At 56.1% G+C, this 22,464-nt stretch overlaps 11 protein-coding genes across 11 annotated transcripts; 6 read left to right on the forward strand and 5 right to left on the reverse strand.

Annotated features, from left to right (window-relative positions):
* The first annotated feature begins 619 nt into the window (after positions 1–619).
* BO66DRAFT_392076 (NAD-dependent succinate-semialdehyde dehydrogenase) lies at positions 620–2,865 on the forward strand. Its single transcript, XM_025647416.1, has 3 exons — positions 620–1,024; positions 1,111–1,198; positions 1,276–2,865. Exons 1-3 carry the CDS (start codon positions 1,004–1,006, stop codon positions 2,547–2,549), a joined length of 1,383 nt encoding a protein of 460 aa, XP_025503789.1. The 5' UTR covers positions 620–1,003; the 3' UTR covers positions 2,550–2,865.
* A 147-nt stretch (positions 2,866–3,012) lies between these two features.
* BO66DRAFT_392077 (TrmH family RNA methyltransferase) lies at positions 3,013–5,273 on the forward strand. The gene has a single exon (XM_025647417.1). The coding sequence runs from the start codon at positions 3,218–3,220 to the stop codon at positions 5,117–5,119; it is 1,902 nt and encodes a 633-aa protein (XP_025503790.1). The 5' UTR covers positions 3,013–3,217; the 3' UTR covers positions 5,120–5,273.
* A 92-nt stretch (positions 5,274–5,365) lies between these two features.
* On the reverse strand, positions 5,366–6,730 carry BO66DRAFT_374628 (S-adenosyl-L-methionine-dependent methyltransferase; the record flags this gene model as incomplete). The annotated part of the gene is made up of 1 exon (XM_025645606.1): positions 5,366–6,730. One exon carries the CDS (start codon positions 6,728–6,730, stop codon positions 5,366–5,368), a length of 1,365 nt encoding a protein of 454 aa, XP_025503791.1.
* Positions 6,731–6,766: 36 nt separating this feature from the next.
* On the reverse strand, positions 6,767–8,469 carry BO66DRAFT_374630 (uncharacterized protein; the record flags this gene model as incomplete). The annotated part of the gene is made up of 1 exon (XM_025645607.1): positions 6,767–8,469. The coding sequence occupies one exon, from the start codon at positions 8,467–8,469 to the stop codon at positions 6,949–6,951; it is 1,521 nt and encodes a 506-aa protein (XP_025503792.1). The 3' UTR covers positions 6,767–6,948.
* Positions 8,470–9,387: 918 nt separating this feature from the next.
* Positions 9,388–11,916, forward strand: BO66DRAFT_93186 (uncharacterized protein). Its single transcript, XM_025653715.1, has 5 exons — positions 9,388–9,428; positions 9,491–9,607; positions 9,669–10,096; positions 10,147–11,523; positions 11,577–11,916. The coding sequence occupies exons 3-5, from the start codon at positions 9,670–9,672 to the stop codon at positions 11,864–11,866; spliced, it is 2,094 nt and encodes a 697-aa protein (XP_025503793.1). The 5' UTR covers positions 9,388–9,428; positions 9,491–9,607; position 9,669; the 3' UTR covers positions 11,867–11,916.
* A 12-nt stretch (positions 11,917–11,928) lies between these two features.
* On the reverse strand, positions 11,929–13,568 carry BO66DRAFT_350155 (MFS general substrate transporter). The gene is made up of 2 exons (XM_025644710.1): positions 13,234–13,568; positions 11,929–13,125 (listed from the first exon to the last, which is right to left on the reverse strand). Exons 1-2 carry the CDS (start codon positions 13,500–13,502, stop codon positions 11,967–11,969), a joined length of 1,428 nt encoding a protein of 475 aa, XP_025503794.1. The 5' UTR covers positions 13,503–13,568; the 3' UTR covers positions 11,929–11,966.
* Positions 13,569–13,975: 407 nt separating this feature from the next.
* On the forward strand, positions 13,976–15,475 carry BO66DRAFT_374638 (Zn(II)2Cys6 transcription factor; the record flags this gene model as incomplete). The annotated part of the gene is made up of 1 exon (XM_025645608.1): positions 13,976–15,475. The coding sequence occupies exon 1, from the start codon at positions 13,988–13,990 to the stop codon at positions 15,473–15,475; it is 1,488 nt and encodes a 495-aa protein (XP_025503795.1). The 5' UTR covers positions 13,976–13,987.
* An 83-nt stretch (positions 15,476–15,558) lies between these two features.
* Positions 15,559–16,974, forward strand: BO66DRAFT_471591 (NADH:flavin oxidoreductase/NADH oxidase; the record flags this gene model as incomplete). The annotated part of the gene is made up of 2 exons (XM_025652869.1): positions 15,559–15,602; positions 15,672–16,974. Exon 2 carries the CDS (start codon positions 15,883–15,885, stop codon positions 16,972–16,974), a length of 1,092 nt encoding a protein of 363 aa, XP_025503796.1. The 5' UTR covers positions 15,559–15,602; positions 15,672–15,882.
* A 511-nt stretch (positions 16,975–17,485) lies between these two features.
* Positions 17,486–18,203, reverse strand: BO66DRAFT_438681 (BTB/POZ domain-containing protein; the record flags this gene model as incomplete). Its single annotated transcript, XM_025651082.1, has 2 exons — positions 17,486–18,110; positions 18,160–18,203. The coding sequence occupies 2 exons, from the start codon at positions 18,201–18,203 to the stop codon at positions 17,486–17,488; spliced, it is 669 nt and encodes a 222-aa protein (XP_025503797.1).
* Positions 18,204–18,942: 739 nt separating this feature from the next.
* BO66DRAFT_323401 (carbon-nitrogen hydrolase family protein) lies at positions 18,943–20,146 on the reverse strand (the record flags this gene model as incomplete). The annotated part of the gene is made up of 3 exons (XM_025643802.1): positions 18,943–19,307; positions 19,416–19,867; positions 19,929–20,146. 3 exons carry the CDS (start codon positions 20,144–20,146, stop codon positions 18,943–18,945), a joined length of 1,035 nt encoding a protein of 344 aa, XP_025503798.1.
* A 665-nt stretch (positions 20,147–20,811) lies between these two features.
* On the forward strand, positions 20,812–22,375 carry BO66DRAFT_451949 (alcohol dehydrogenase; the record flags this gene model as incomplete). The annotated part of the gene is made up of 6 exons (XM_025651892.1): positions 20,812–21,084; positions 21,158–21,192; positions 21,256–21,458; positions 21,529–21,898; positions 22,019–22,074; positions 22,146–22,375. The coding sequence occupies exons 1-6, from the start codon at positions 20,941–20,943 to the stop codon at positions 22,373–22,375; spliced, it is 1,038 nt and encodes a 345-aa protein (XP_025503799.1). The 5' UTR covers positions 20,812–20,940.
* Positions 22,376–22,464: the final 89 nt, after the last annotated feature.

The following is a 22,464-nucleotide window of genomic DNA, read 5'->3' on the forward strand; positions in this document are numbered from 1 at the left end:
TATCCATGGAACGAAGAAAGTCATAGTTCACGGCAAGAGGAGAGCACTTCCATGGATGGATGATGCCGATTAACTTACCTGCCCGCAGTGCTGGCGGTGGACGCCCGTACTTATAGCTGTGGCGGCGACGACACATGATTGGGCAACAATACCGGAGCTGCTCAACAAATTCAGCCGATTGGCTCACACCGCCGAGGTTAAGCTCGCTGCTGAAGCGGGCTGCCGACCGATAACGTTCCGTTCGGTACCATTGTGTAATTTCTGGTATTGTCTGTGGTACTTACTATACAGCGAGGATATGTGCACTCATCGCAGAGAGAGAAATCATAAACCTTCAGTATGGAGTCTTGGAGAGCTATTTTGGAATATCATTGAATCTAGTAGCCAACAGGGTACTGTATACCTTGATGAATTGCAGCCGAATTCAATGCCGAACTCAAGGAGATCCCAGCGATCCCGCAATGACGTAGACCCCACGTGACCATGACTGCAGTGGGGGAAGCTTCCCCTCAAACCGAATGGTAAAGTATTGGAAGAGGACGGGGAGGTAGGTATTGAACTGGAAGGTAACTTAACTTTCACCCCCATTCCACTGACAATTAAATAGCTGGCCCATCTCCCCCCGGCCTACGGCCTCGTGTCGTATTCCTGTCAAATTCTCCTTTCTTCCTTTTTCTTTCTCATAAAATCCTAACCGATCGATCGTGACTTTCTTTCCCTTAAGTTCTTGTTCACAAACACCGCTCCGCAGTTCCTCCGAGGCTTGTCTATCCCCGCACTTTTGGTTGAGAAGAGGCAGCGAAGACGACGACACGTCCTGCAAGAGCTTTTCCAGGTTGCGGGAGAGCTGTTTTTCGTGGGTTTGGGCTGGGAAAGTAAGAAGCGCATGCATATAATGGAGAGGTTTATCCGTCCGGTCTCGAAACAGTTGTTGAACTCGTCGCGGCCGCGTTATCCCTTCCGCCTTCCGCCGCCGGTTTACGCGAAGCGGTTGTATAGCAATATGGGGCATACGGTACCTCCGGTGAGTCATCTCTGGGAGGTTTTGTGGAAGGGAGGGGAGGTTGGGAACGCTGGATTCGAAATGCTGATTCCTTTTTGACTTATCAGTTGAAAGACAAGTCGCTCTTCATTGAGAAGGCTTACGTCAATGGGGAGTGGGTTGGTGCTGAGTCTGGGGAGACGTTTGAGGTACATGGTAAGCTGGTCACCGTTTATTATATCTGGTGGAGGAGATAGGGCCAGGCTAATGATGCTTCTCACTCGCTCGTGCAGACCCCGCTTCGGGCTTGCTCATCGGAACATGCCCCGAGTTCTCCTCCGCAGATACTGAGAAGGCCATCGTGGCGGCCAAGGAAGCCTTCCCGGCCTTCCGGACGACCCTGGCCCGCGAGCGCGCGCGCATGCTGCGCCGCTGGTACCAGCTGATGGTGGATAATGCGGACGACCTGGCGACGTTGATCACCTGGGAGAACGGCAAGCCCTTTGCCGACGCCAAGGGCGAGGTCAACTACGCGGCCGGGTTCTTCGAGTGGTTCAGCGAGGAGGCGCCCCGCATCTACGGCGACACAATCCCGTCCTCGATCGCGGGCAACCGGGTCATCACGCTAAAGCAGCCCGTGGGTGTCTGCGGGTTCATCACCCCCTGGAACTTCCCCGCCGCGATGATCACCCGAAAGATCGGGCCGGCCTTGGCCGCTGGGTGCACGGTGGTCGCGAAGACCCCCGGCGAGACGCCGTTCACGGCCAACGCCCTTGCCGAGCTAGCGCACCGGGCGGGCATCCCCAAGGGCGTCGTCAACATCGTCACCGCCTCGAAGAACACCCCCGAGGTGGGCGAGGTGATCACCACCCACCCGGAGGTCCGCAAGGTGTCCTTCACCGGTTCTACGAACGTGGGCAAGCTGCTCATGAAGCAGGCGTCCTCGACGATCAAGAAGGTCTCGTGGGAGCTCGGGGGCAACGCGCCGTTCATCGTGTTCGATGATGTCGAGGACCTCGACGCCGCCGTGGCCGGTGCCATCGCCTCCAAGTTCCGCAGCTCGGGCCAGACGTGCGTCTGCGCCAACCGCATCTACGTGCAGCGCGGGGTGTACGAGGAGTTCGCCAAGCGGTTCGCCGAGAAGGTCAAGGGCTTCAAGCTGGGCGCGGGCTTCGAGGAAGGGATCACCCACGGCCCCGTCATCCACGACCGCGCCGTCCAGAAGGTGGACGAGCACGTGCGGGACGCCGTGTCCAAGGGTGCTAAGGTCCTGGCCGGCGGACAGAAGGCTTCGCACCTGGGGCCCAACTTCTACGACCCCACCGTGCTCTCCGAGATGAGCAAGGAGATGCTCCTCGCCTCGGAAGAGACGTTCGGTCCCGTCGCGGGCCTGTTCCCCTTCGAGACGGAGAAGGAGGTCGTCGACCTGGCCAACCAGGCCGAGGTCGGCCTGGCCGGATACTTCTTCAGCGGCAACGTCAAGCGCATCTTCCGGGTGGCCGAGGCGTTGGAGGTGGGTATGGTCGGTGTCAACACCGGTCTGATCAGCGATGTTGCTTCTCCGTGAGTGCTCGCCCAGTTTGCAATGGTCTTCCATGGATTGTCAGCTAACAGTGTCCTAGCTTCGGCGGTGTCAAGCAGAGTGGCTTTGGCCGGGAGGGTAGCAAGTATGGTATCGAGGAGTTCCTGGTGGTCAAAAGTGTTACCTTTGGCGGAATGGGCGAGCCCCTCCAGTCGTGATTTGGGGTGTATTGTGGTTTTCAGCGCTGAATTAATGAATGAAATACTGTCCAGGCAGGGACCTGTGACTGTCAGTTAACGCATGATTGAGCTATTTGTAGCTATCTTGTCAATGATCTTATAAAGAGCCAACTGGGCTTACAAGTTATACCACTGGACTTATCGAAACCATCAAGACTGGGGGTTTATCGATAAGAGGCAAGGCGTTATCCGGAACAACGATCTCCCGGGTGGACCTTATTATCCTCCCGAGCCGCAGACTGATCGGCCCATATGAAATCTGTCGGGGTGTTCCTTCCACTCGGCTTGCTGTCCCTGCTCAATTCTCCTCGCATGCTTCAGGTCTCTTCTCACGAATAACGCCCGTGCTTACTGCAGTGTCTTTATTCTTCATTTCCCGTCATTCACTCACGAATACTCGGCACGGAACTCAGAACTGTCACCACAGCCTTGCCACTAGAAACCGCCGTCGCAAGCAGACGCTTCGTCCTTGTGATGTCCCTCCCTCGAACCCTCTCGAAAAGCCTGCGACTCTCGCACAGCACACCGTTGTCCTTGCGCCTGCACCCGGCCTCCGGCAGCACGAGCGTCCGCCATGCCTCGCTGACTTCGGCCATCCATGCCGGGATCCGTCGCTCCCGATTCCGGGAGGATAAGCTAGATGGGGGACGAGAGGAACGGTCGGGACGGTCACTGTCCGCGCGGATGGAAAGGGAGCGGGGTGAGGATCGCAGGAATAAGAAACATGATAAACACGATAGGGGGTCTCGGGGTGGTGCCAGGCGCGGAAGAGGCGACGGCGAGCGGGCGGTATCGTCGTCCAGGAAGGGTCGGCGGGCTTGGGAGACGGAAGCGTCAACGTCCAGGAAGGATCGGCGGGCTTGGGAGACGGAAGCGTCAACATCTAGGGAGGGTCGGGCTTGGGAGACGGAAGAACGGGAATCCAACCAGAACGAGGGATATGAACGAAGGCGCAACAGACGCGAGGAGGGCCCCCGGGATGGGTCCCGGTTTCCCTCGTTCCAGCGCGGTGAGAAGTCTGCCGACACGCGGACGACCCTGAACGTCAAGAAGTCCTTTTTAGGCGCGCAATTCGACGAGGTCGAGTTCATCCGCACGGGCAGCTTTAAGAAGCTCTCCAGGGATAATGATCGGGGCGCGAACGGCGACAAGAGCGGCCACGACTACAAGCAGGGCCGGCGAGGTCGAGTGTCGACTTTCGACCGAAGCGACAGCAGCATGCAGGACCTCCGCCCCTCGCCCTCAAAGCAGAAACCCGGCAATGCGCGGCGCAAGGTCGGGCAGTACACCCACGAGAGCACCGACCAGGTGCCGGAACGCGTCAAGGCGCACGTGCTGCCCCCGGCGGAGATCCCCTACACGACGCCGGCGTCGCAGTTCGTCTTCGGCACGGCGGCGGTCGAGGCGGCGCTGCGCTGCACGCGGCGCCAGCTCTACAAGCTCTACATCTACCAGTCCGAGGGCGAGAGCCTGTCCGAGGCCAAGTCGGCAATCCGCAAGCTGGCGCTGCTCAACAACGTGCCGGTCAAGATGGCCTTCGCGGAGTGGGACCGGCTCCTCGACAAGATGAGCGCGGGCCGCCCCCACAACGGGGTCGTGCTGGAGGCCTCGCCCCTCCCGCAGCTGCCCGTCGCGCACTTCCACCGCGTGGCTTCGGTCGCGGAGGGGAACTTCCAGGTCGAGCTGGGCGTGCAGTCGCGCGAGGAGGCCGCCGTCAACGGCACGGATACCCTCGTGCCCATCAACCATGCCCGCTGGCTCTCCGATCACCCCGATGCCACGAACAGCACCCACCGCTACCCCGTCGTGCTGTTGCTGGATGGCGTGCAGGACCCCGGCAACATGGGCGCCATCATCCGCTCCGCGTATTACCTGGGGATCGACGCCGTGGTCCTGGCAGGCCGTAACTCGGCCCCGCTGACCCCGGTCACCATCAAGGCCTCCGCCGGCGCCGCGGAGAACATGCCGCTGCTGGCCGTGCGCAACGAGCAGGAGTTCATCGCCAAGTCCAAGGAGAACGGCTGGCGGTTCTTCGCCGCGGACATGCCGGGCCCCGCCTCCCAGGTGGTTTCGAACATTGGTGGTGGCACCGCGGAGGGCCCGGCGACCGCGCAGGCGCCCTGCGTGCTGATGATGGGCAGTGAGGGGACCGGGCTGAGTACCCACCTGCTGTCGGCTGCGGACGTGAAGGTGGGGATCCCCGGCGCGCGGTTCGATCCGCGGCTGGGGGTGGAGAGTGATCCCGCGCGCGTGGACAGTCTGAATGTCAGTGTTGCGGCGGCGTTGTTGATGGAGCGGATCCTGCAATCGCCGGTTATGGTGGATGAGTCGGCGGGAAAGAAGACGAAGACGACAAAGGGGAAGGGTCGGAAGTAGCCGGGTTGACTTGGGTGTGTATTCTTTGCACGAGTGATTACATTTTGTATACATCAACCAGCAGATGGACATTGAGCTGGATTTCCCTTTCTGCATGGACGAGTCGATTAAAGAAACCAGACGTATATTTGATAGTGATAGCGCTGAATGAGTCATGAAAATACCTCATCGTTCACAAAATCCACAAGTCGCTAGATATGGACATACAATCTATTACAAGATAAAGTCAGGCAAACCACAGCAACCTCACCCCTGAACATCCACCCGCTTCACAACAACCATACACGCCCCCTCCTTCCCCCCCTCCCCTCCACTCTCAACAACAGTCTCGTCCTCCCAAATCCCCGCCTCCCATCTCCCTCCCAGCTTTCGGGCCGTAACACCCCGTCGACACAGCTCGACCACCCGCCCCCCCTGCTCATAATCCCCACACTCGAACACCACCATCCTCGCCCCAACCCTGCCCGCCAACCCGACAATCCGCGCGTAGAACACATCCTCCTCTTGGCCCTGTCCCTGCCCCTGCCCCTGCCCCTGCCCCAGACCCTCCACCATGCCATTCTGCGAAGCAGGAGAAGGCGGCACCAACGCCAAAACCGGCTCATGGAACCGCACGCTCCGCGCCGTCGTCCCATCCAGAAACGCTGTCCGGGAGATATAAGGGGGATTGGAGATGATCACGTCGACTTCAACCTTTGCTCCCCCTTCCCCTTCCCCTTCCCGCCCCATTTGCCCGTTCGGCTTTGACGCATCTTGGGCGCGGGGGCAGAAGTCCGGGATGCAGGGAAGGAGCTCCTCCAGCGCGGGGACCCGCCCCCTAATCTTGGAGTGGGAGGTGGGCGCAGAGGGGCAGGCGAGGACGTCCGCGCGCCGGAATTCCACGTCCTGGGATGCGCGGGCCGGTAAGTCGCCGAGCGTGATGTTGTGGCGCAGGTTCTTCTGCGCGAGGTGGATGGCGGGCGGGTGGATGTCGATGCCCACGATTTTGAGGGAGGGGTAGCTTGGGGAGAGGAGGGCGTGGAGGAGGAGGGTGATGCAGCCTGTTCCGGTGCAGAGGTCGAGGATTCGGAGGGGTTGAGGGGGGCGTGAGGGTGAGGGGGAGGGGTTTGGGGAGGCGGGATTGGGTTCGGGCTTGGGAGGGGGAAAGTGTTGGCGGATCTGCTCGGCCGCGGCGTAGGTGAAGGTCTCGGTGTCGTTGCGCGGGATGAGGACCCCCTTCTGGCAGAGAATGGTCAGGTCGCCGAACGGTTGGTTGCCGAGGAGATATTGCAGCGGAGTGCCGCGCGAGCGGGCGTGGCAGAGGGTGCGCAGCGTGCGGCGCCAGCCCTTTGGGGGGGCGTGTTCGGGCGAGTGGTGCTGCGTCGGTTTACGGTGGGGTTGTGTATTCCGGGGTGAATGCGGCCCTTCGGATGCTTGGCCGGTTTTGCGGGCTTGTTGGAGGCGTCGATAGCGTTGTTCTTTGCGTTGTTGGGTGAGGTCGATCGCGTGTTGGCGGAGCCAGCGGAGTTCGCTGCGGGCCGAGTCAACAGTCCGGCATTCGCGGAGCAGCAGCGGGAGCAGTGCGTCTTGCGCGTACGCTTGGAGGATCGTGCGGGTCGAGAGTCGCGGCATTGCGCCGGCCAACGGTGTGTTTGGGTAAGTTCTTGTCAATTGGGCCGTGATAGGCGGTGGATTGGTGTGTGGGGTCGAAGGGCGCTGCTTTGCTCGTTTGATGGAGTAGATCATACTTTCCAGATGTCGCAGAGGATAATTCCGCCGGCCTCGGCAATTTTGCCGCCAGAGCGTCCCATCCACCGCCTCCGCGGCCGGCAGAATGAATCAGGGAACAATCACGACGATGGCAATGACAGTGGGACATGCATCTCGCCCATCCAACTCTCCAGCTCCTGCACGCCTCCCAGCACGTCCCGCAGGTACTTGCTCGCCAATTCTCGTCTGTCCGCATTCGCCCGCCCCATCCAGAACACCGAGTTCTGGACCGGATTGCGCTTCGCCGCTGCCGCCTGCTCGGGCAGCCGCAGCATCAGCTCCAACAGCCACCGGCCGAACGGATCCTGAAGGCGCATTGCCCACTCCGTGATCTCGGGGTCGTCGGCGGGGACCGACTCGGCGTTCGCCCGCACGAGGGCTTGGAAGAATTCCGGGTTGCGCGGGGCCAAGCGCACCGCGGTGCGGAAGTGTCCAGCAGATAGGGCGTAGGGGATGACCGGCTCCTGATCCTGGTCCTGGTCCTGCGCGGTAAGGTGTTGCTGCTCGGTGACGCGGAAGTAGAACTCGTCCAGTTTGAGGAGGGTGAGGAGGGCGGGAAGATTGTTGGATACGATGGCGGTATGGATTCCTTGTTGCAGGCAGGGACGGGAAAGGATGAGTGGGTGTTTGGGGGGTCTAAGGGGAAGAGTAACACTGTTAAATCCTAGGGAGAATCGGTGGATTTCAAGGTAGGTGATCAAGGCTGGAGTGAAGCCGTCGTCCGAAAATGATGAGGAGGGAGTGGCCGGCGCGGAGTCACTAGCTGTGCTACCTTGAACATATTTGTCAGGAATGATCAAGGGGCTGAGGAAAGGGTGCGTGGTTTCCTGTTCGATGGAATGGTTGGTGATGGTGATAGATATTGAAGGGTTGATGGTAAGGGTGTAGTTGTTTGTGGGTGCAGGGGTCGATGTGTCAGGGGTAGCGTTGATGGTTTCGAAGCCCTCGAACACATTTGCATCATCTTCTAGATTGAGCACACGATCTAACAGTTTCTCTTGCTCTTCGGCCATGCTGATTCCTGCACCAAACCAGTGTTGTTGAATGACCAGATTCATCAATTCCGGTAACTGGTCGAGTATTCGCGGCACGGTACACCATCTACAGTGAAGGACAGCCGTCTGCAGGTCTTTCCGCTGCGCCAGGCTGATAGGCGTGTAGTCCAATGGTCGTAGGATTCGGGAAATCGCATCCCTCGATTCACGGCTGTAGGGTGATGCAGATAACTCCGTGCTGTTATCCCAGAAGGCCAACAAGATCAAAGCACGGTAGATGCGCTCAGTCGACACAGCCGCAGCAAGGATTGGGGACGAACGAGCCAGGTTCACGTTCAAGGAATGCAGAAAGATCTTCTCGATGAGTTCATTGGGAAGAGATTCCAGCAGTGATGGCTTTTTCTTCTTCTTGCGCGGCTTGTCGAGTGGGGTGGTAGTCAGTAGACGAGCGCGCTTGTGGCTCCTAGTCTGCGATGAACTGAGCTTCGCCTGGGCTGATAGCAGTGGCCGGCCGCCTCGGGGCCCGCTGGGAATGGGCTTGGGAGCGTCATCATCTTCATCCCGTATTTTGCGACGGCCGCGAACGTGAATGGGAGTTAGTAGCATGGTGGGTCATCTAACACAATTTGTGCGCCTATTCTTTTGGGTGACGTTTGAGGAGTAGCAGTGTCTCGCTGCAATTGGACGACGCTGTTTCGATCATGTACAGTTGAGTACTGTACTTATAAGGCATCTGCCTCAGGCATTGAATTGTCTCGTTCAAGCTGTTTGACCTTCAAGGTTTGCCTGCTCCGATCAACGCGTTGGAGTACAAGGGGTGTTCCCTTATACTTCCATTTCGTGCTGTGAGAGATGGCGACTAGTGAAAGCTTCGCTTCATACACGCCGCGGGTAATAGAGGATCGCCAGCTGTTTCGATTGTTTGCACCGTTTCTTTTGTTTGACTCGAGGCCATCATATTCGAAAGCCTCAGGCTGCAACTGAAATTGCCGACGGGAGCCCGAGTTGGAGACTCCAACATATCTCCAACAAATTTCCAACCACGAATCTTCCTCGAATTTTCCTCGATTTTCAAGCAGGAAGAGGGACGATGGCTGATCCTGCGATAAGCCTGGCTGATGCTCTCTGCAAGTACAGCAGTCATTTACATTGTATAATTTCAACCTGAAAAGCTCAGGCGACATTATCGCACGTGTCCTATCGTACTGTACTGTACTGTACTGTACCTTATCGCAGCTTATCGACGCCGATTAAAACTGAAGGTAAGGTTTGTCACGTGCACTCTCTCACTGCCACTGATTGAACTCAGCTACCATCATGGATTACCTATTCAATTACTCCGTGCTAACCTTCCCTCCTCATTCATCAGAGTCTACTTCTGGCCCCTCGGACTCTTGCTCACAATGCCTTGACTGGAATCTGACTGGAATCTGGCACGATGAGTCAAGGAATGTCATTTCGTCCATTAAGTCCTGCATCCGCCGCTCGTCGCGAGGAGCTGACCTGCAAGATATGTTCGCGCACCTTCAACAGGCACGAGCATCTGCAACGACATATTCGTACTCGTGGGCATCCACTCGGAAACAGTACACCGCAGATCTGTTGCTGACAGTCCAATCCCCTACAGATACTAAAGATAAACCATATATCTGCCCGTGTGGTCGTTCATTCTCCCGAAAAGACTTACTAACCCGACATGAACGCTTGAGCCATGGCCTTGACGGGAGGCAAGGAGCTGCTCGAGGTGTGTGTGTTGTCCCCCACTCGCATAGAAGCGGACATCTCATTGATTGTGGGCCAGGAAGCATGTCACCCGCGGTGGATCGAACCCTCACTAGTACACACGCTGCATCTATTGGTCTTTCAACCATGGACCACATGAGCGACCATACTGACTCTATATCCCATGCCATTGCACACGAGCCGTTGACATCGACCACCATCTCTCAGCAATCAGACACTGCATTCCTGGGGAACACCGCCGTGCCTTATTCCTTCGACAACTTCCTCTTGTCTTCCACGGACGGTCTCTTTGCGGACTGCGATGATCCGATCTCTGGCTTCACCAGGTTCTTGACCCATGGGGACTGGAGTCATGACTGGGAAGGATTGCTGGTCGACCCAAGCATTGTGTCGCATGACCACAACTTGCCGGAGCACGATACAATCCAGCAGATCAGTCCAGACAGCACAGATATTTCTTCGCGGGTACCGGATGACCCGTCAGGCGATGGTTTGTTTTTGACTCGACTTTTTCAAGACTTTCTACTAATCCCTTGCCAGGTGATTTCCACGAGTTGAAGCCTCTTAGCTGTCCTTGGCTTTTGAACGAGAGCCAGTATCTGCAGATTACCAACGCGCTGGCGCCGTTTCGACAAGCTATGCCCCATTTCAGGCTGCCCTCAAGAATGGCCGTTGCTCGCTACTTACTTGGATATGTCGAAGGCTTCAGTGATCATCACCCGTTCATCCATATCCCAACCCTCAAATTGACCTCCTTTGTCCATACTCCCGAGTTCATCCTGGCGATGCTGGCCATAGGCGCCCAGTATCGCTACGAAACCAAGACTGCCAGGTCTCTGTACCAAGCTAGCCGATCTATCGTACTGGAACGTCTTCGCACAGTTAACAGTGTCGGTGACATCAATTCTATCGCGCCTGATCAAAGTAGCGCAACTCCTTCATCCGGCCATGGAGAACATCGTCTAGACCGAACCCGTGCTCTGCTCTTGTTGGCCGTCTATTGCTTTTGGCACAGCAGCCCGGATCTGTCGCAGGACTCGCACCAATACCAGAGCATGATCGCTGACTCGCTCCGCCGACTTGGTCTGTCCGAAGGGCCGCATCATGACAGAACCAGCTGGACTCAGTGGATCAAGCTAGAAACAGAAAGGCGCACTCAATTCTTCGGTTGGTATATACTCAACTTTCATGCCTTCACATACGATAATCCACCTCTACTGCTCACGAGGGATGTCAACCTGCAGCTTCCATCGTCATGCCAGGAATGGGTTGCGCGAACGGAAGCTGCATGGATTCATGTCAGTACTCATGCATCTACAATTAACCTGAAGGAGGCCCATGAGGCCCATCTTGGACAAGGCACATCTGCAAAGTTCGTTGCATCGCCCATGGGAAACTATATATTGATCCACGCACTTATCCAGCGTATTTACATGATGCACCAAATCTCTCTGGACCCACAGACACAAAGTCTCTCTATGCAAACCGCCCAAGAACTGGAGCCGTCGCTTGACCGTTGGCGACACACCTGGTGCCATTCTCCCGAATCCAAGCTGGACCTGTATGATTCATATAGCTCGCTTGCGTTCTCCGCCACTGCCCTGCTGGGTGTGGCATATATTCGTCTGTATTACAACCTTGGAAAGTGGCGCAATCTACAGAGCGGCGATCCCGCAATAGTCGCCGCGACCTTGTACGAGGCGCCCCTGCCTACGCGCGGTCCTCATCTCATACATGCCTTGCTACATTCTGTCCATTCCCTGAACATTCCTGTACAGGCGGGCACTTCTTATCTTTCTCAATTCAAATCTTTCGGCTGGAGCGTTGATCATGCTGTCTGTGATCTGGAATGTGCTATCTTCCTGAGTAAGTGGCTGCAAGTAGTGGCAGCTTCCTATGAGGAGCAGACACTGTCTGGTAGGTTGTTATCGCCCCTCACTCTTATCGCAAGACTAATGTGGCCCACATAGAGTTGGAAACACGCGTTGTCCGGTGGATTATCCGTGTCGTACGGGAAGCGTTTATGTCACAGGACGAGACAATCCACATCAGTCATGAAATTGATGATTATCGGCTGGAGGCCTTGCATCGAACTGCCAGCTTCCTCAGCTCTGCAGTCGTCAAAGTTTGGGCACAGATGTTCAAGGTTTGCAATAGCCCTTGGCCGATGGTGAGGTTCGTTGGCCAGAGTCTGGATCGGTACGCGGAATTGATGCCCGGATCTTTGAAATCCCCCTCGACAAGTCGGGTGACAACATGAACCTGGGCATTGCGTGAAAAGAAAAAGCAGTGGGTGATGTGTCAGGTGCCCTCCGGATTGCGCTCTTACCGCGACTTTCTGTTACTCTCTGCTTTCAAAATCAATCCATGATCTCCCGGGCCAACTTGCTCCGTCTTCTGATGAAGGGCCCACACCAGACCAGGATCCACGGTACGAGTGTCAAAGCCATGCCCACGCCGCCAAGCAGACTGGCTGCAGCGCCAAATCCTAGATGAGTGAACATTTGCCGAGAGATGAGAGGAAAAACCCCGCCCAGCATATTCCGACAAAAGCTCTGGGCAGCCAAAGCGGAACTGGCGTAACGATGATAGGTGTCGGCCAGATAGTTAAACACGGAGAGATAGATTGAGAAGATTCCGACAGTAGAGATTCCCACCGCCACAGCAGGTACTATCCAGTGCACCTGGTACTGCGCTGACCACCCAAACAGGAAAAGGCCCAGTGGTAGAAGCAAGCTCTCCACACAGCTGAAATACAGCCGGTGTTCGGGCACCGAATTCCACATGGACTGATGATCTCGCTTGCGCGTGTACCAGAAGCTGGTTGCCAGAGACTCCTGTACCAGGCATAAGGCTAGCGCCACCGTGCTCCCGATACACGAGGCTGCGAAAATGGCGTTGGCAGACGAGAGCGAGAACGAGTAAGCGGTCTCGAAGACGAGCGGGATGGCAGAGAGATTTATGTAGAGAACCGACCAACTGAAGGCTGCCCAAAGGGAGAAGAAGAAGACAACAGGCTCAGTGAAAAGCATGGTGAAAGGCCGCAGCAGCGAGGTCCGAAGCAGCTGCAGGATTCCAGCACGTTCCGCATCCGCAGCCACCTGCCATCGAACCATGTCCATGCGCCTGAGCTCTTGTCTGTCTGTGTCCTGAGCCGTTTGTTCCCCTGTGGCAGTGGCAGCCGCATCTGCCTCCATGGCTCTGTGCCATTCGTTCAATCGTCGGGCTTTCTCGCGGAGAATAACGGGTCCGCGTGTTTCGCGGAAGAAGGCCAGGACCGCCGCGGTTATCAAGCCAGCGATAATAATCTGGATGTAGAAGATCCAACGCCAGCCGGTGTATTGGCTGATAAATCCACAGACCAAGGGCCCAAGACCCGTGCCGAAGAGTGCGGCCCAGGAAAAGAGAGCCATCGGAGCGTTACGATTCTGGGCGTGGTAAATGTCCGCGATAATCCCACCCACCATGGTGGAAAAAGTGGAGCCTCCGATGCCGCAGAGGAAGCGTGCTACCAACATTCTTCACGATTCCCTCTAGAGAGTCAGTCTTTGCATGGTACGCCAGAAGCCAAGAGTCAAGAACAGAGGGTAGGCGAGGGGGATAAGCTCGGATACATGCCGTACGTACCCGGGATACAGTCGCGTGACTGCGCAGCATACTTGACAAACCGTGAAAAGGATGGCCGTGGCGATGAAGACTGGCTTCCGCCCATAGATCTCCGAGAAAGGGGCGAGGAACATAGGGCCAATTGCGAAACCGCTGGTGAAGGTCGTGATCCCGACCAGACTAGCGACTTGACTGACATGCCATTCGGCTTCCATCTGCGCTGCTCCGGGACTATAGCAGCTCGCCGCGAAGGAGGCAAATAGAGTTGCAATGCATGACACTCCAGTCATGACCCCTTTGTACTGTCGTGTCCATTCATAAGGGGACTCAAGATGCTTCAATTTAGGGGGTGGGACAGGATGAGATCCCAACAAAAAAGATAAATCTGTTGCGAATGTCAAGTGCTGAGGGCGCGGCTGTTGCTTCTCCGCTGCGGAAGATATGGACGAAGAGTGTTCCCCCGCGCTGTGGATGACCATCTTGAATTCTGGTATGACAGGCTGAGCAGCGTGACCCAAAAATTGATAACGCGAGTCTTGGTCGACGCGAGGAGGAACACATTCTTCTACCAGATTGAGACATGCACGGTTTCTCGTCACTGATGCAAGATTGCGGAGATGCGGATGATGCGGCATTGATGCGGCCCGCAGGCGCTGTATGATGTTATGTCCATCAAGAACTCGGGGTCTCCAAACACTAGTTACCTTACTTCATGTGATCAGCCCCTAGAGGCTCGTCAGCGAAAGCTCCGCATCACGTTCCGCCAGGATCCAGCATGGAGAACTCACGGTCCAGCAGAGCCTGCACGTCGTGTCGAGACCGCAAGCGGAAATGCAACGGCGAGCTTCCATGCTCGTACTGCACCCGTACGAACCATGAATGCTTTTATCAACAGAGACGTCGTGCGAAACCCCCTTCCCGGAACCGCCTAGCAGGAGATCCCAGCGACAAAGATGGTCATGCGCCTTCTTCGGTCGACAGACAAACGCAGCTCCAACTGCTGGAGGCGAACTCACCCGCAGTCTTTGTTCAGCGGTTAGCAGCAAGGGGGGAGAGTGAAACTTCCGACCCGGCCTTGCCATTACATCCCTACGCCTATAATCTTGGGTTTGACCCCGAGCTGGAATTTCTACCGAATGTGGTGGGGCTGACGGACCTTTTGACCCTTGGAAAGATGACCAGTCTTGCCTCTAGCTACTTCGTTCAGATAACCCCTGTCTACGACTTTCTCGATCGTGCTGAAGTGGAGGAGGCTATCGTAGAACGTTGGAATGTCCCGGTGTCATGCAGTGCTGTCGATTCGCTCCTCCTGGGCATTGCCGCGCTGGGTTGTCTGTTCGATAATGATCGTCAGACCAAAGGCTCAGAGCTCGAGCGGCAACTAGTTTATAGCGCACGGGTGACTCTCGAATACTCCAGCCAGCTTCCACAACCTCATGTCGACCATGTGGTTGGATGGCTGCTCCGTGTCATCTATCTGCGCTTCAACAGTACACCGCATGCGACTTGGATGGCCAGTTGCACGCTGATGCACATGATCGAGACCAGCAAGATGCACTTCGACACGGATACGAACTCATACCTGGCCCAGCAGACTACTGCAGAAGGCTGCTCTTCGGAACGCCGGCGCAAGGTCTACCACGTCGCCCGCCTTTTCAACACCTGGGTTTCGCTGGACTTCGGAAAGTCTCAGGTAGACTTGCGGGGCGCCTCCGTCCGACTGCCGCACACCGGTTGGACGATCGAACAGCGCGAGTTATACCTTGTGTCGATGCTGCTCACCTCGCCCGAGCACTACCACGACTTGAGTGAGCTGGAGGGCGCACTGCGCGATGTGTGCGCGATGTACCCGCCTCATCCCATGCTTCAGCTCCTGCAATGCAACATTACACTCTGTATCTTCCGTCGCGCATCTGCACTGGGAAGATCACTATCCGCGTGGGCCCTGGACACCATCCTGGAATTGATGGGTACCAGCATCCGTGTAGTCGAGAGCCTGGTCGCCCAGTCCTCGCCGTGGTGGCATGTTTTGAACATTCCTTTTCAAATTTCCTGCACCCTGATTGTGATAGACCGCCCGCAAGCTCTCAATATATTGGAAGATGCTTTGAAGATTCTTCGCATGGTAGCGTCACACTACCAGACACAGATGGCAAGGGAGGCGTACGAGGTAGCTTTGTCTCTTGTCCAGCAGCAACGAGACCGACGGGCCATGGGACTCTCCGTCTTAGACAAAGTCTTACAAGTACATGCCCATCGGTAGCTTATCATCTAGATGTGGCTGAAATTTTAGGGGAATTGGAGTTCGATGGGGGCCGGGTGGCAAGTCCCGGCTTTTGACGGCGCCAACGATGAATGTCATTTGGAGTCTCCAACTAACGGTCACCAAGGTGGGTATAGAATTTCGGTCCTTATGTTCGACAATCTTCTTCTCCATGCTTACTAGCACTGGCTACTAGACTTTGCACGGGAATCTCCAATTAATATCAATCTTGGCCATTGCCGAAAGATCTTGCCGCTATTGCCCAAGGCCTCTCTTCAAGATGAGCTAAATCCTCGCATGACTGCCTTACTCGGCGAGAAAGATACCAATCATCTTTGCAGGTCTTGACCTCTCTTATCAGTTCCACCTCTTTCATTATCTGCCGGGACTTTAAGGTCTTTCTCGCCATGGGCGTCGCCGATCTCTTCCGACCTTTGACCCTTCCTCGTGGTCCCGCCCTCAAGAATCGGATTCTGCTCGCGCCCCTAACAAACTGGCAGAGCGATGACACCGACGGCACTGTCTCCGACGCTGATGTGCACTGGCTCTCTCGCTGCGCGACCGGCAACTTCTCCATGGTCATGACCTGCGCCGCTAATGTACATCCCGACGGAAAGGCGTTCCCGGGCCAGATAGGTATCTGGAGCGATGCGCATCTGCTGGGCCTGCGCCGCGTGGCCGATACCATCCGCCAGCACGGCGGGGTGTCTTCCGTGCAAATCCACCACGGGGGCGCCCGCGTCTCCCCCGCGCTAATCCGCGGCCGCACGCCCGTCGGACCCTCCACCATCTCATCGGGCGTGCGAGGCCTCACTCTTACTCAAGTAGAAGAAACCCGGGATGCCTTCGTTGCAGCGGCGGTGCGGGCCCAGCGCGCTGGCTTCGACGGGGTCGAGGTGCACGCGGCGTTCGGCTGGCTGCCGATGCAGTTCCTGTCGCCCGCCTTCAACCAGCGCACCGACCACTACGGCGGTAGCTTCGAGAACCGGTGCCGGTTCCTCTTCGAAATTATTGACGGCATCCGGCGCACCTGCCGGCCGGACTTCCAGATCGGCCTCCGCATCTCCATGGAGCGGTACGGGGTCCCGCTGACCGAGATACGTGAGGTCGCCGCGCGCGCCCTCCGCGAGGCCCAGATCGACTACCTCGACCTCGCCGTCTGGGACTACCGCAAGATGGCCGCCGAGGCGCCGTTCGAGGGCCAGACGCTGCTGAGCGTCTTCACCGACCTCCCGCGGCCGGCGGGCGTGCGCGTCGGCGCGTCGGGCCACGTGATGACAGCGCGCCAGGCGGCGGAGGTCCTCGACGCGGGGTGCGACTTTGTTATGCTCGGCAAGGCTGCTATTCTTGATCCGGATTTGCCCAAGAAGGCAGAGGTGGATGAGAACTATCGCGCGCCTGGGCTACCGGTGACGGCGGAGTATCTTAAGAGCTCCGGGCTGAGTGAGCGGTTTATTGAGTATATGAGGACGTGGGAGGGGTTTGTGTTAGATGGCTAGATGGGCTAGTCTCATCTCCAGGATCTGTATATGATTATACTCTGTGTATATAGACTTTTTGGGTTATCTTTGCTTGATGATATATTTGCATGAGGGATGAACAAAGACAGAAGATGTCCGCGTTTCTCACGAATATGAACAAACCACATTAGAGCTTCCATTGAAAATGCAATATAACCCCGGGGAGCTAATGTAGGGCCTTACTAGCATTAGCAAGGTCCTGGTTCGCGTGGGAAAGAGCTCACCTAGAGAGGCGTAAATATGCAAGCGATCCGGGGTACTCAGGGGCGGCCAATATAAAACGATTTCTTGATTCTTGGTCGGCAGCTTTATATATCATCATGCATTGGCACACCGCGCATGCCTATGTGCAGTAAAATGTCGGATACAGGTCTTGATTTGCAGGATCCGTGCATAGCGCCTTTGCAGGCGAGACAGTCGTTTGAAGATATGCATGTATACCTAATTGGTAGGGGACCTAGTCCTGGGTGCAATTTGAAAGTATGCAAAGTTACTTATCATGGTTTCTGCCATGGATGTGATAAATCAAGGCTTCAAGGGGCTCCTTAGAAACAGCACGTCGGTCCAACAGCTTGGAAGCAACACTCAGAAGAAAAGGCTGCGGGATATGGGTAGGATCTGTCCATTCCTGCAGCCATGAACTATTCCCCTTCGTCACATACATATCTACAAATAACTCAAGGATCTGAGCCGATTCGGCGATGTTGTGATATGCATAATCCAACACTGCCCCGTCAGGGTACCACCTGTGTCCGTCTTGCGCTGTGGAACGGCTCTTCTCGATAATCGCATCGATGACGGTGTCTTGGAACAAAGTGTCCAAGATCTTGTCGCCCAGGATATAGGCCTTGGCCAGGTCCAAGTATTCGGAGTTTCCGATTTCAACCAGTTCATCACAAAACACCGGCAGTGTGCCGTAGTAGAGCCAGTGGATGTAGAGCGCAACTATCTTCGGTTCATCGTTCGGAAGTTGGACGGTGCGCTGTGCGGACTCCTTCCATTTCCCTGCCAGAGCCTTGTCGAAGAACGGGGAAGAGGAACGAACCAAGCCTTCATGGACGCCGTAGACCCTTTGCTCATCTCCTACCACTATCTCAATGGTCCTCCCCTGAAATCTGGGTCTGGATTAGCATTCAATGCAGCAACTGTATTCTTAGCACTCACTTGTTGACAGAGTCTTTGGAGACTCGAACAGACTTTGAAGCCATCGTTCCTGAGCTTGGTGATATGGTCTCTTCGCCTGTTGCGGACTTGAGTCAGGATGTGATGTGACTCGATCTTTGGATGGCACAAAGACCAACAGAAAACAGCCATCCCCAGTCCCAGCCATGCATGTCATTCCACCCTCATTCTCGGCATTGACTGCAACAGGCAATTGAAGATTTTTACCCCGCACCAGGAAGGGGGGTCGACCGTGGCCGGCTGCATGTGACGGTTCAGGTACGTCAAAGTGGCTCTCTTGCGCATCATCCTTCTTGTAGTTAGGTGAGTTAAGGGGCAGAGCCATGGAACGCCTCTGGTCTGGTCTAGAAGAAACCGAATGCTCTTGTGACAATGCTTTCGAGTCTGCACACACCAAGGAGAGTTCGTAGGAACGCTCCTACTCTGTGTTATATTGGATGCTGTCGGGTCATTTGCTATCTATCCACTTTTCTGTTCGAACCACGTCTTCTTTTCGTCCTGTCGAGGCTACTTTATGAATAGTCATAATTGACAGGCGAAGAAGAAACTGTTTTTGCACGGATGGCAAGTTTCTCCTTTGCATCGAACAAACCCTCGAGCTTCTTGAATAATGGGATTAACTTGAACATTGCCTATCAGCATATTCATCTTCTCACTCACACATATGCACTATTACGCTGCAACTACCAACAACACCATTGACACATGGATAATTCCATGATACCTCGCATAGTGCAACGAGCTAACAACACACCCACCGGCCCCTCAAACATACGTCCCCTGCAGCTCAACTTCAGCCCGAACCTGCTTCTTTTCCCGGTTGTCGACCCCCAACCACAGCAGGTCCGGCCGACTGTAATGTCCGTGGACATCCAACATGGCCTTGACCTTCTTGATTTCGTCGAGATCTATGTCTGCGATGACGAGCCCTTCTTCCTCCTCGCCCAGATCCTTCGTCAGCTTGCGCCCATCGGGACCGATGATGCAGGCGCAGCCGCCGCCGCCGATGTGGTACAACTTGCCGTCACCGAGCTTCATCCGCGCGATGCCGGCTTGGGTATAGAACGAGGAGGCCAGGACCACGAAGCAGTTGCCTTCGATGGCGTGGGTGGTGGAGAGGTTGTGGGCGCCTATCGTTTCCGTCACGGTTAGCCATTTCTTCCTCCTTTTTCACTTGCACCCAACAGACATCAAGCTATCCTCCCTCAAATACAACACAAAGACGGGGGTGGACTAACCTTCACGACACTGCGACCACAACGCACTCCCCGCCGGAAACGAAGCATAGTGATTCATGGGCGGCCACGCCGCGACATGGATCTGCTCGCCCTGCGAGTAGGTGTGGTACCGCAGCAAGGGCTGCGAGTGCTCCCAGCACGACAACGCCCCGATGCGACCCACGCCAGCCTCCTCGACGACATTCATCAGCGACCCGCCGCTGCCCTCGCCGTAGATGGTGCGCTCGACGTGCGTGGGCTTGACCTTCCGGCGGTGCATGCGGATGGCCCCGTCGCGGCCGATCAGCGTCTGCGACAGGTACAGCGAGTCGTTGTCGTTCTCCGAGTACCCCAGGCACACGGCGATGTGGTGCGCCGCGGCGCAGTCCTGGATGCTGCGCATCTCCGGGGAGTCGCGGCGCAGGCTGTGCTTCATGTACTCGGTCACCATTTCGAAGTCGATGGGGCGTTGCCTGTGTTTTGGGGGGTTAGGGTTGGGTTTGGTGGGGGATGGGGATGACGGGTGCTTCGCACCAGATCCAACCGGGGTACTGAGGGATCCAAACCTCCGGGAACGCAATCAAATCACATCCCTTGTTGGCTGCCTCGATGATCAGGTCGCATGTCTTTTGGACGGCCGCGGGGAGGTCGAAGTAGCAGCATTCGGCTTGCACGGCGGCGACGCGCACCGTGTGCGGAGAGCCGGGCTTGGTGGCTGTGGGGGAGGGAGGGGCTTGGGAGGGGGATGCCATCGGTACTGTTGGGAGCTGGTCTGATGTCTCTAGCTTTCGACTTTGGCTTGTCTGGAGGATGCTGCATGACGGCATGAAGGTGGTCCCACGGGTTACATATAAGCATGTTTGAGTGCCTCCGGTCTAGGATGAAGTCAGGGCTTGGCGCTTGGAAAGAGAGTTGGAGTCTCCAATTCGAATTCGATACCTTGTCCTATGTCACACACAGGATAAGAGGCGCGCTTATCTTGGTGATCCTGACAATGTCGAATTATTCATGGTTTTTCCCTCGATATGTGGTTTCAGAGCTGGGGTCCCCGAATGGGGTGCGCAATGAGAGACACGGCCCTGATTGTCGTGACTTCATTCGCTTGTGTACCCCCTAAGCATGGAATCGGAACCGGCAACCAGCCGGAAGAGCCTGGGAAGAAGGATACCTAGCTACCTAGCTACGGAATAGCCAAGATATCATTCACTCCCTGGAAGGTGGTGGGATTGATGTCATGCAGTCAGGGCTGATGTGCGGCATCGTGCGGCCCGCATGCGGGAATGCATGTTAATGAGCTGTGACGGCATCGTGATGCAGAGTCAGCTTAGTTGTCTATACTCCCCTATATCTGCAAGACATACATCTATGGACCTACATATATCACCTCTATCCACTATTCAAAATAAATAATAGTATACCAGCTTCAAGTCAAGCGACTCAGATCTCTCCATCTTACCCTTACTTACCTCTCCAGAGAGTGAGCTTTCACCCCCCCCCTACACAAACATCATTTGTTCCTTCGCAATAACAATAGCTCGTGAACTCCATGGCTTCTGTCTTCCCTGAAACCTGCAAGGCTGTCGTCCTGGACGGCCCGCACGCCCCGTGGTCCCTGCGGGACGTGCCCGTCAAGCAACCGGCTGAGGGCGAGATTCTGATCAAGTCTCTGGCGTGTGGTGTCTGCCACAGTGTAAGTTAATCTATACCCTGCCCGGATCCTTCAGGTTATGAGCAAAGAGGGTCCTGACTCTGTGGACCGCTAGGACGTGGCAACTCAAAACGGCGAGTTTGACTTCATGTACTGTACCTCTTCCCCCTCGGTAAACTGCCACACAAGACCGACCCTAACTCTCGTCCTTAGCACCAAGTACCCTATTATCGCCGGCCACGAGGTCATCGGCGAGGTTGTCGCCCTCGGACTCAACGTGAAAAACTGGAAGATTGGGGATCGAGCCGGCGGCGCCTGGCATGGGGGCAACGACGGTCATTGCAAGGCTTGTGCCCGGGGCACCCCCCAGATCTGCTCGAATCTAGAAGTCAACGGTGTCACGCGCGATGGTGGATGTAAATGCTACCTCCCCCCTCCCCCCTCCCTGTCTTGTCTTTCGTACAGATTCTGATCTATGCTCTCAAGTCTCCGAGTACTGCACGCTCCGCGCCGACGCCGCCATCCGCGTGCCCACGGACATGGACCCAGTCAAAACAGCGCCGCTCCTCTGCGCCGGCATCACGGCCTTCAATGGTATCCGTAGATTCCACATCCCGCAGGGCGACACGGTGGCCATCTGTGGCATCGGCGGCCTGGGCCATCTGGCCATCCAGTTCGCACGCAAGATGGGCTATCGCACTGTCGCCGTTTCCGGGACGAAGGACAAACGCGACGCTGCGTTGGCGCTAGGGGCGCACCAATTCGTTCACACGGGCTCGGAAGATCCTGTGCAGGCGCTGAAGCAGGATGGGGAGGGGGCTTCGTTGGTTATGATGTTTTGCAATGATCCGGAGATGTGAGTTCTCTTTCTCCGTTACTCTGCCCAGGTCGCTGTTCTTCCCTGTCAGGGCATGACTATGTATCGAACGGGTTTTGGGCCGTGCCAAAGACTGATTGGACTTTATTTTTTTTGTAGGGTCAAGAAAATGACTGCTGCCCTTGCCCCCGGAGGTTCAATCCTACTAATTGCGCGTGAGTGTATCCGTCCGCTGTTAGGGTTGCAATGATGCGATGCTGATTCAGACCTCTTCTACTCTATCTAGCGGTAAATGGCGTCACGTTGGACTTCACGGAGCTGATAGTCTTTGGCAAGAACGTTCGCACCTGGTCCTCCGGGTTTGCGCCGGAGACCCGCGAGGCGCTGGACTTTGCCAGCCAGCTGGGCGTGGAATGTCAGACGCAGGAGTTTGCGCTTCGTGATATTGACAAGGCCTTTGAGACGATGAACAACCGCACCATTCGCTTTCGTCCGGTGATTAATTTTGCTTTGTAGAGTTGGCTTGCTATTATATTTGATTTTTTTTCTTCTTTCTTTGTTCCTGTTCTTCTTTTGCCTTTGGCTCGCACGTGCAGGAGCTGCAG

This window comes from Aspergillus aculeatinus (genome assembly GCF_003184765.1).
Source record: "Aspergillus aculeatinus CBS 121060 unplaced genomic scaffold BO66scaffold_25, whole genome shotgun sequence".
Classification (NCBI taxonomy): Eukaryota; Fungi; Ascomycota; class Eurotiomycetes; order Eurotiales; family Aspergillaceae; genus Aspergillus; species Aspergillus aculeatinus.